The 9,972-nt window shown below is 45.9% G+C and overlaps 1 protein-coding gene across 2 annotated transcripts; it reads left to right on the top strand.

Moving 5' to 3' along the window:
* The first annotated feature begins 1,941 nt into the window (after positions 1 to 1,941).
* On the top strand, positions 1,942 to 9,913 carry LOC122619165 (neprilysin-4). 2 transcript variants are annotated; one of them, XM_043795918.1, is made up of 5 exons: positions 1,942 to 2,313; positions 5,361 to 6,961; positions 7,370 to 8,378; positions 8,905 to 9,318; positions 9,681 to 9,913. In XM_043795918.1, coding segments are annotated over exons 1-4 (2,937 nt in total). In that variant the 5' UTR covers positions 1,942 to 2,312; the 3' UTR covers positions 9,231 to 9,318; positions 9,681 to 9,913. The 2 variants fall into 2 exon arrangements, with proteins under 2 accessions (XP_043651853.1, XP_043651852.1); XM_043795917.1 differs by lacking the exon at positions 1,942 to 2,313 and having other exon boundaries at positions 4,846 to 6,961.
* The last annotated feature ends 59 nt before the right edge of the window (positions 9,914 to 9,972 follow it).

The following is a 9,972-nucleotide window of genomic DNA, read 5'->3' on the forward strand; positions in this document are numbered from 1 at the left end:
GTTTATTCCAACCAATTGATGACATTAGACCCAGATTTTTTCATTGTGTACTGACCAGCGAACCGCAGTGGAGGCGCCGCAATAGTCGACGCCGACAAAGTGCAAAGTCACGGATGAATGAGCCAGTCGGAGTTGGCTGGAACTTTGCTCCAGCGATTCGTTTTAATTGATTTTGTTTTGCTGCAGGAACTGGGCTCATGAAACGCACCGCTTCACACCCCACCTGAACCATTTGGCTGGCTGGGTACCCAAAAGTCCAAAAAATCAGCGCTTGGCCAACTAATTTCGGCCAAACATGAACGACCAAGGAGTTGGCAAATACTTACGGCCATTTCTAGAGTCTCCTAATTGTGAGCACCCTCTCGCTTTTGTTGTTGTTGTAGCTTTTGTTGTTGTAATTGGCACGGTTGGTAATTCTTTTTTTGGCTAATTTTTGGATATTGGATTTTATATTTGTGTGTGTTCATTTTGGTTTTCTGTATTTCCATTCGAACGACTGCCCGTTGCTGACAATTTGCAATACACAAAGTTGCAGTTTGTTTTTGTGTGTTTATGCAATCAAAATTCTTTCTGTTCCCGGGGCGAAAAATCAAAAGAAAAAATTGTAAAAAAAACGTCAAAAGGCAACAAAAATGGCTCGAATGGCACTTGTGGGTGCAATTGTAATTATCCTAATTTATGTTGTCTGGTGGTCGCTGTAATGCAGTACTCGGTTTTCGGCTAACTATTCTGAAACGGAGGCAGATTTATTGTAAATTATCTCGCAGCCCGACAATGATCGATAGTGCAAAATTTATAGTCGCCACAATCGCATTTTCCCCCATTAATTTTTCGGGTTTTACTAGTCTCAGCGTTTAATAAAATGCCGGCTTTACTTGCCGGCTTTTAGTTTTGGCCAACACGTTGGCCACTGTCAACGCTGACGTTGTGTTTCACAAATAATTAGACTAATAAATGAGGCCGCAGTGCTGGTGGAAGTACATTAGTGAAATCGAAATTCGTGAGTGATGGTTATACGATGGTCCAAAATTAATTGGCCCATGCGAATGGTAATGTAATTAAAAAATGTATTGGTTTTCCCACCTCGCCACGAATATTTAATGTGTTGAACTAAGGCCGTAAACAAAAATCTAAATACACAAACTGCCCATAAAATGTTCACACACGAACAACGCCATCAGCTTTTCACTCTCGTTAATTAAATCAAAGTCCTTAATTATTAAATGACCCTCATAAAAGGCACTGCGATAACAACTAAACTATTTATTGCACGAAAAGGGCATCGCTAAGCAAACATGACTAACAATGGCCTGTTCAGGTGTGGTCTTAGCCAATCAAATTGTAATTGAAATATTCTTGTCAGCCGACAGCAAGCAACGTGAGTGGATAAATCAATGCTCGTGGGCTTTAAATTAATAAAACTACTCGCCTGCCAGATGGAGTTGTCAATCGCGCATTGTGTTTGATGAATTCAATTAGCATTTTTATAATGACACAGGTATGAACATGCATTTTAAATGTGTGAACTACCTACATGTCACTTGCAATTATATTCCGAGTATTTAACTTCAACTTTAACAGAAAATAAAAATGATTTAAAATGTAAATCAAATAGATAATTTTGTTTTCAGTTTTATGTTTGTTTAATGGCACAATTGTCAATCAATTACATACATCCCAAGAATACAATTAGTATTGTTTTCGCATATTAAAGGGTGCACTACTTATTTTACCCCTTACTCGAAGGGTAGAAGGAAGCGTTTCTGACCCTTGAAGTATATATATTCTTGATTAGGACCCGGCTAGTGGTAGTTGATAAGTAGATCATTAGGAAGAGAAGTGATCGTGCTTCATGTTTCCTTACGGTTTCCTTTTATTTGGGTTCGGGATCATTAAGGGGACCCCATTTGTTATATACTTCATAGTGTCTGACTAGGCGTTTTTGCGAAAAATGTCATTGAAATTGTAAAATTCAGCCTCTGCCTGCGCACAAGTTAATGGCCGTGAATCACTTCCATTGATGACGATCGACCAAGAATTAGACCCTTACAGTCGCCACTCACCAGTCAATATCATAATATTCCCTTTGGAAAACAGCAGACAGCTCAGTGGTAAAAGCCCCAGGCGATAACGAGCAGATGGATCACCACCAAGCACGCCGGTAGCAGCGACGCAGTTCCACGATTTCAATTCAAATCAGTCTTAGAACGACTTCGCAAGCAGCGGCGGTGCTCCATATTCCTCCATTCAAACGATTCCCGCGATCCAGGCATTTGAAGTATTGAAGTGCGGTGCAACCTGAGTGGCCATAAAGTGAGTTGGTTTTACGACACTCCTAGTCCTAGACACTCAAGTCCTTTTAACTGCCTTATCCAAACGAAAAGGAAATCCAGGTGGATCCTTGTTCGTGAAGTGGGAAAAGTGGTTCAATGGAATAAGAAGCCTTAAAGCTTTTCTATTTCTGAAATGTAGTCAACGTTTTTGCTGGAATTCCGTGGCTTGGTCAATTCATGTCTTATTAGTGCAGAGTAGTGCTCCTAATGTGAATTTTATTTTCATAGCTCTTGTATTTATTCTCTATCTCGCATTTATTACAATTTTATTCGTTTTACCATTTGATGCCTATGTTTTACACCATGGCAGTAAAAATGTTTTGGATAACTAATTAGTTTAAATAATAAATACAGTGTCAATTAAAGGCAAAAACACCATTGCTTTTCTAGCAAACTATCAATTCAGATTAATTAAAGAGATACACTTGAATAAAATTATGCGTACGACATTGAGTACATTTATTCAAAACAAATCCAGAAAATGTATGACGTCCAGCCTTCTCCCCTTTGGTTGTCGTCTAATGATTAAGTTAGTTAAGTTAATTAATCTGCCGGTGTCGATAACCCGAGTTCAATAGTCATTACCCCCGAGTCCCGACCGCGTCCAAATGCAATCCGTCGACTATATGCGTAGTACACTCGATCCCCGGGCATATTTATTTTCATCAATTGATTGATTCACGACTCGTTCGTTTACCTCTCGCAAACCTGATGCCGCAATCGAATGTGTGTTTGTGTATCGTAGCATCGCATGCTGGCTCAGTGGGTCATGCGTCGACGGGTTGGTCTTGAACCGCAGATCAAGTGAACACAAAAGCCAATTGAAATTAGAATCCATCCGAGCGTTGGCAAATTGCATAACATTTGCAGTAGGGGCTGCAGGCCATTTCCATTTCCCCCCCTTTCGAAAGGCCACACATGTTCTTATACACATGTTGCACATTGCACTGCGGCATTCTGCTGCATATGAGATTGACAAATGGACGACGAGTCGACTAATCTCGGTCATAGTCGCTAATTAAAAGGTTTAAGGCTAAAATTAGCATATGAAGCAATCGCCATTTCCCCCGGCAGCATAAGCACAGATACAGATACAGATACAGATACAGATACACCCTCACCCGCTCCCGCACTCACACAGATACACCTGCGTGTTTGGTGTTCATGAGACTGAAATACATGACGTGAACAAAAGCCATACCTCCTGGACCCCCCTCCTCTGGCTATCCCCCGGCCAAAATGGGCATACGACTCTACACACATATGCAAAGTAAGGTGGCCAGGGGCCGAAGGGGGGTGTTTTAGGCACATTAGATGGCATCGCATGCCAGCAATTACCCGCATAATCTTGTAATACTAACCCGAACCCTCCGCACTCTGAAGGGCCAATTTGGCTTTCGGTTACGCCTCGCAGAGCTTTAATTCCCATTTAAAGGGAACAAGTGGCACACCATATGACGCGTAGATGGGGATTACACCCCCAAAAACACGTGTGACTGGAGTAGTTAGTGGCGCCCAGTGACGCCATCTCTATTACACTTGAATGGTCAGGCCAACGCGAAATGGGAGAGTTACGGGAGCTGTTGACAGCCTCTAAAGGGCGATTTCAACGGGAACGCATCCGTATCCGTACTATCTGTAGTAGCTGTTGTAGCAGTAGTTGGGGTTCTTCGACAGTCGAAAGCTCAGTTCCGATCCAGCGAGTCCACTCGAGTACGTTACCCGTGGCCAGCTGTCCGTCGTCGGAGTGTACAATTATTTTGTGAAATTAAATTAAATTGATTGAATTTAGACGCTCTTCTGGCAGAGGTCAATGCGGAGGTGCTTGGGTGGCAGCTGTGCACACGAAGAAAATATGAGGTGGATGAAACAATTCCTTACGGAATAATATTAAATGTTGACTAGCTGTAATTAATTTGTTCGCTGTGGTTTATAGGAAAATGAGTGTACTTTAAAACGCCTACTATCCTCCAGATCGTGATGGCAACCATTATTATTATTGAAAGCAGAATTATTTGTAATAAATAAATATGTAAATGAATATTTACATGCAGATGTATAAAAATGATGTATTTCATTATTGAAATATAAAATGTCATTTACGCTTTCATTTGGGCAATTTAAATTTTAATTTTAATTACAATTTAAGACCTTAAATATCAACCAAATATAATATTCGCTTGTGCCAAGGCGTATCTTGACTTATTTGCTGTGTAGGAATTGCTATAGGCGCGTTTGTTATTGCTAGTCCAGTGATAATGACACAAATATTTGAACGATCTGCTTTGTAGTCGTTACTGTTGATTAACTGAGATATAAAGGCGAGTTAATGAAGCGATTGAGGTTAAGGGGTCAAATCAGTGCAGGTATCTGTATCTGTAGGGCAAATCCAGATATTTCCTGTCCCAAGATCGGAATAAGTATTGTTTGAAACTAAGATCCCCCCAAGCAGAATCCCCCAACCCCCCTCCGGCTGGAGATCCATTGATTGCATGTTCCCAGTTTATAGTCGCTGCTGCGCCGACTGATGTTGCTGCTGCTGCGGCTGCTGCGGCCGATGTCGCTGGTTGCTAGTTGCTGCCGTCGCCGCTCAATTGCTTGTCGCGCGCCGTGATTGCGCATCCCCGGGCGGCGCTTTCAGTTGGCGATGCGAGCGCGACTCGGCCGCAGTAGTCTTCGGTCTCCAGCCTCCAGCTTCCAGCCTCCGGCATCCGATCTGCAGCTTGGCATTCTCGGTTTGGGTTACGTCCAGTGCGGCTCGGCAAACTGCGTTTCGCGAAAAATTGCGTTTAATTAAAGTATAAAGGCCAGCGAGCTCCTCAATTACGGCTGCTCGTGGGATGAGTCGCCATAGCCAACTGAAGCTAGCGATGCCCTCGGTTCACGGAGCTCCAGCCGCCGCTCCTGGCTCGCCCATGAACGCTAAAGCCCGGAGCGTGAAACTCGGACTGGGTGTTAATCAGCGGACAGGTCGGGTGCAGTGGTGTCCCGGTCTGACCTGCTGTAAATTGCTTCTACTTCTTCCAGTGGTAATGCTGCCACTGACCCTGTTGCTCATCCTGATCATGCGGCTGGACGGGATGCTGGCGGCGCTGCAATTAAACGAGCAGAGGATGCGGAATCTGCAGAACTCTCCAACCGAGGTGCCCTCCTACATGGACGATTTCGAATCCCTTTTACCGGAGGGAAGTACCTACAACGACCTGATCAACGAGGAGTTCATCCTGCCGGCGGGCAAGCGGACCCAACTGCAGATTTTGGCCGCTGAGAGAGCACGTCGCTGCCAACCATATCGCTACGGGAACGGGGAGTCCATGGAGTTGGAGGAGCGCAACACGCTGATGAAGGACTCCCGAACCTCCTTCCTGCCACTGGGAATTCCACGCGAGTGCCTCGGCAGCGGCATCGACCTAGACATTAAGCCCTTAGATGAGGAGCTCTACCAGCGGCAGAAGAAGCGCTACCAGGACATAGCTCCCTACTGGCTGGAGATGATCAAAACACGGGAGCGTCGCGAGGCCGAACGTCAGGCAGAGGAGACCAGTGCCGAGATTAGCGAAGCCACCGCCGCTCTACAGAGTTTCTGGAACGAGGAAGGCACCCGGGAGGGCATTCGCATGACCCAGGCCAAAACCATGAAGCGCTACATGGACAATAAAGTGGATCCCTGCGTGGATTTCTACAAGTACGCATGCGGCAACTGGGAGCGCCTGCATCCAATACCCAAGGATAAGGCCGGTTTCGATACCTTCGAAATGCTGCGTGAGAGTCTGGACCTGGTGCTACGTAATCTCCTGGAGAGAAATACCCCTGTGCACCCCGCAGCGGAGCCTCGAAAAAGTCCCGTGCGGAATACTCTATTTAAGCTTAATGAGCAGGGCGAGGGTGAGGGCGAAGCTGACCAGGCTGCGGAACTTACTGCGGAACGCCTGCGTCGGCACATTGTCAGCAAGAGGCAGTTGCTCAACCGCGTTCTGGTGCGCTACAAGCGGTATACCAACGGGACGAAGAGGAAACGCCTTATCGAAACCCCGCGGGAGAAGACCAAAGAGGAGGAAGCTGCTCCACCAGCTGTCCTGCCGAAGGATAGAGCCAAGGACAAGTCAGATACCGAAGAGCAACTACATGTGCCCACCGATTTCCTAAAGCCCCAGCACGATGCCCAGCTAAAAGCGAAGAATTTGTACCGGTCATGCGTGAACAGTGCGGTGCTGGCCAAGCGGGGATTAGAACCGCTGCACACGCTCATCCGAGAACTGGGCGGCTGGCCAGTCTTGGAGTCCCAATGGAGCGACTCCCACTTTAACTGGCAGGTGCTGGCCGCCACCCTAAGACGCTACAACAATGACATCCTCATCGTCCAGTGGGTAGGGGCGGACATCAAGAACTCCGAGGAGAACATCGTTCAGTTTGACCAGACGGGTCTGGGCCTGCCCACCAGGGAGTACTTTCTCCAGCCGAGCAACGCCAAGTACCTGCAGGCCTACCAACGCTACATGGCCGAGGTGATGCACAAAATGGGTGCCTCCAAGGCGGACGCCCAGCGGGTGGCCAGTGAGCTGGTGGCGTTCGAGACGCAGCTGGCCGGGATTACGGCTCCAGCGGAGCAACGACTCAATGTCACCAAGGTGAGTGGCTCCTAAGACTTTTATTTTTTAATTACAAGAACTGTTACGAGTGCTGTTGAAAGGATCCATATATGAGTTCGCCCTACAGGACTTTTAAAATTCAAAACACCGTAGATATAGGGCCCTCAGAACCTCAGAACCTCAGATAGAACCCTTTAAATTATGTGCTTTTAAATACATTTTTATTCTGAGCAATGCAAAATTAAAGCCACATCTTTATCATGTTTGTATCATGTTCCAAAAAGTACCATCTTAACTACATAGAAATCGCAGTCATTTAATGTTTTCGGCAAATGCAGTATGCTACACCTTTCATTTTTAATTTACGCAAGAAATCAAAGGGGTTTGTGTGAATCCTTTTTGATTGGAGTACCTACAAGACTTAATACGTCCTCATATCCCGCCCAGCTCTACAAACGCATGACACTAGACCAACTAGAGGCGGTGGTTCCAGAAATCAAGTGGCGAGCGTACCTGCAAAGTCTTCAAGATCGCGAGGTTCTGGGCTCCGAGGAAGTGGTCATCTACGCGGTGGAGTACATGAGCAAGCTGGTGGCTCTTATGGAAGAAACGGACACCCGAACGGTAGCCAATTACATGATGTGGCGCTTTGTGCGGCACAGGATCAACAACGTGGACGATCGATTTGATGACATCAAACAGAGTTTCTACCACGCACTCTTTGGCCGCGAGGAGAGTCCGCAGCGATGGAAGGTGTGCATCGCGCAGGTGAACACTAACATGGGCATGGCAGTGGGTTCCATGTTCGTGAGTCGCTACTTCGACAACAACAGCAAGCGGGACACCTTGCGGATGACCCACGATCTGCAGCAGGCCTTCCGAGATATCCTTAAAACCACAGATTGGCTGGACTCCACCACAAAGCAGTTGGCGGAGGAAAAGGTCAACGCCATGTCTCTGAAGATCGGCTATCCGGACTTCATCCTCAATCCCGGTGAGCTGAATAGCAAGTACGCGGGCATAGAAATCCATCCGGAAAAGTATTTTGAAAACACGCTGAATGTTCTGCTTCATACGGCCAAAACGGAGCAGGCCAAGCTCCACGAGAGGGTCAACAAGACCAACTGGCAGACAGCTCCAGCCATCGTCAATGCGTATTACAGCCGCAACAAGAACCAGATTATGTTCCCCGCCGGCATCTTGCAGCCGCCCTTCTACCACCGCCACTTCCCCAAGTCGCTGAACTTTGGCGGCATCGGTGTAGTCATTGGCCACGAGCTGACCCATGGATTCGACGACAAGGGAAGGCTCTTCGACCGGAACGGCAATATCCACAAGTGGTGGACGGACTCCTCGATTCGGGGTTTCGACGAGCGAGCCCGCTGCATTATCGCCCAATACAGCAACTACACCGTCGAGGAGGTGGGCATCGTCCTGAATGGAGAGAGTACGCAGGGTAAGTCGATCTGATTGAAAATTCGAAATACGGTGCTGTTTATTATAAGATTAAAGAGTACTTTACGGACACTAAAATCTTCGAAAAAATAAGGATGATTACAAAATGTGTTTCTTATACCCGTTATTCGCGGTGTAAAAGTTGAAAAGTATGTAACATCCTTTAAAGTAGATATATTCTGAATCAGCATCACTATCCGAGTCGATCCGGCCATGTCCCTCTGTCCGTCCATATGAACGTCAAGATCTCAACAATAATAACAATTTGAAAAATGTTGTTTGATTTTGTTTCACTTTTGTATTTGTTTTGCCAAGTTCGATATCGATATACCAAACAAAATTTTCAAATTTTTTGAGTAACGGGTATCTGATAGTCGGGAATAGTCGACTATAGCGTTTTATTTTTATGTATTGATTGTAAACATGCTTATATTAGTGTTGGGTTATGATACAATTTTCCAACAAGTTTTCAAAACATTTTACCATTTTATGAGTATTTATTAATAATCTCTAATGATTTACTTCAGGTGAGAATATCGCGGACAACGGAGGCCTGCGGCAGGCCTTCCACGCGTACCAGCGCTGGCTGAAAGAGCATCCCAGGGAGGTGCCGGACGAGATCCTGCCGGGATTGAACATGACAGGGCCGCAGCTGTTCTTTCTTAACTTTGGTCAGGTTTGGTGCGGAGCGATGCGGCCGGAGGCCATCCGGAACAAGCTGAACACGGCCATCCACAGTCCGGGTCGTTTCCGGGTAATTGGGACGCTCTCGAACTCCGTTGACTTTGCGCGGGAGTTCAACTGTCCTCTGGGGTCACCGATGAATCCTCACAAGAAATGCAGCGTTTGGTAGTCGGAGGAAATCAAAGCAATAGCCCAAGAGTATTAAACGTGACGTATGCCACGCATTCCTAGGCCAAAGACCGAAGGCAAGCCATTTGGTGAGTACCCGGAAGGCAGTGGGACCTCCATGTCGGGGCTCTAATTGCGCTCCACTTTGGGCGCCACTTAACGGAGAAAGTGGTGGTGTCTGGCGCAGCTTCCTTGTGGCTCGATACCCATTTACCCCTAACTGTTGTGCCAACAACGGCATCACACTTCAATTGGGGCGCATACACTTAATTAATGGTGATTTATGCCCAGCAGTTGGCTCAGTTTCTTGCCCGGGGAGCAACTTCTCCAATTGTCTTTCCAATCAAACTGCAATTGATGCGAACCACTTGGAATGCTTATGGGGTTGGAGTATCACTACTCTATATAGAGCTATTAATACGATCCGTTAAGATTTTCCTCTCCATTTCAGAGATGAAGGGACGGAACACCCATCTGGTCATTCCTGGAGACTCGCCTTGGGTTTGTGGCTTCCCCATCACAACAAAGATAATGTGCCAAAAATTAACTTGCAATCTATATATTTTTCTTAGCCCTTAACTATTTATACTTGTAACTTGCAATAGTTTAGTTTATGATGCAATTTATGTTTGTGATAATTCTAATTAAATGTATATTATCAATAAATGGTGAATTTTAATTTAATGCAAATTGTTCAACACTGGAAGCTTTCAAGTTGGAAAAGAATATTTTGAAAAACTTTC

Source organism: Drosophila teissieri, chromosome 3R, assembly GCF_016746235.2.
Source record: "Drosophila teissieri strain GT53w chromosome 3R, Prin_Dtei_1.1, whole genome shotgun sequence".
Lineage (NCBI taxonomy): Eukaryota > Metazoa > Arthropoda > Insecta > Diptera > Drosophilidae > Drosophila > Drosophila teissieri.

Coding starts and splice junctions, on each gene's coding strand:
- LOC122619165 (XM_043795917.1), top strand. CDS start 5,174: ATGAGTCGCCATAGCCAACTGAAGCTAGCGATGCCCTCGGTTCACGGA. Junction 6,962..7,369: donor AACGACTCAATGTCACCAAG/GTGAGTGGCTCC, acceptor TATCCCGCCCAG/CTCTACAAACGCATGACACT. Junction 8,379..8,904: donor GAATGGAGAGAGTACGCAGG/GTAAGTCGATCT, acceptor GATTTACTTCAG/GTGAGAATATCGCGGACAAC.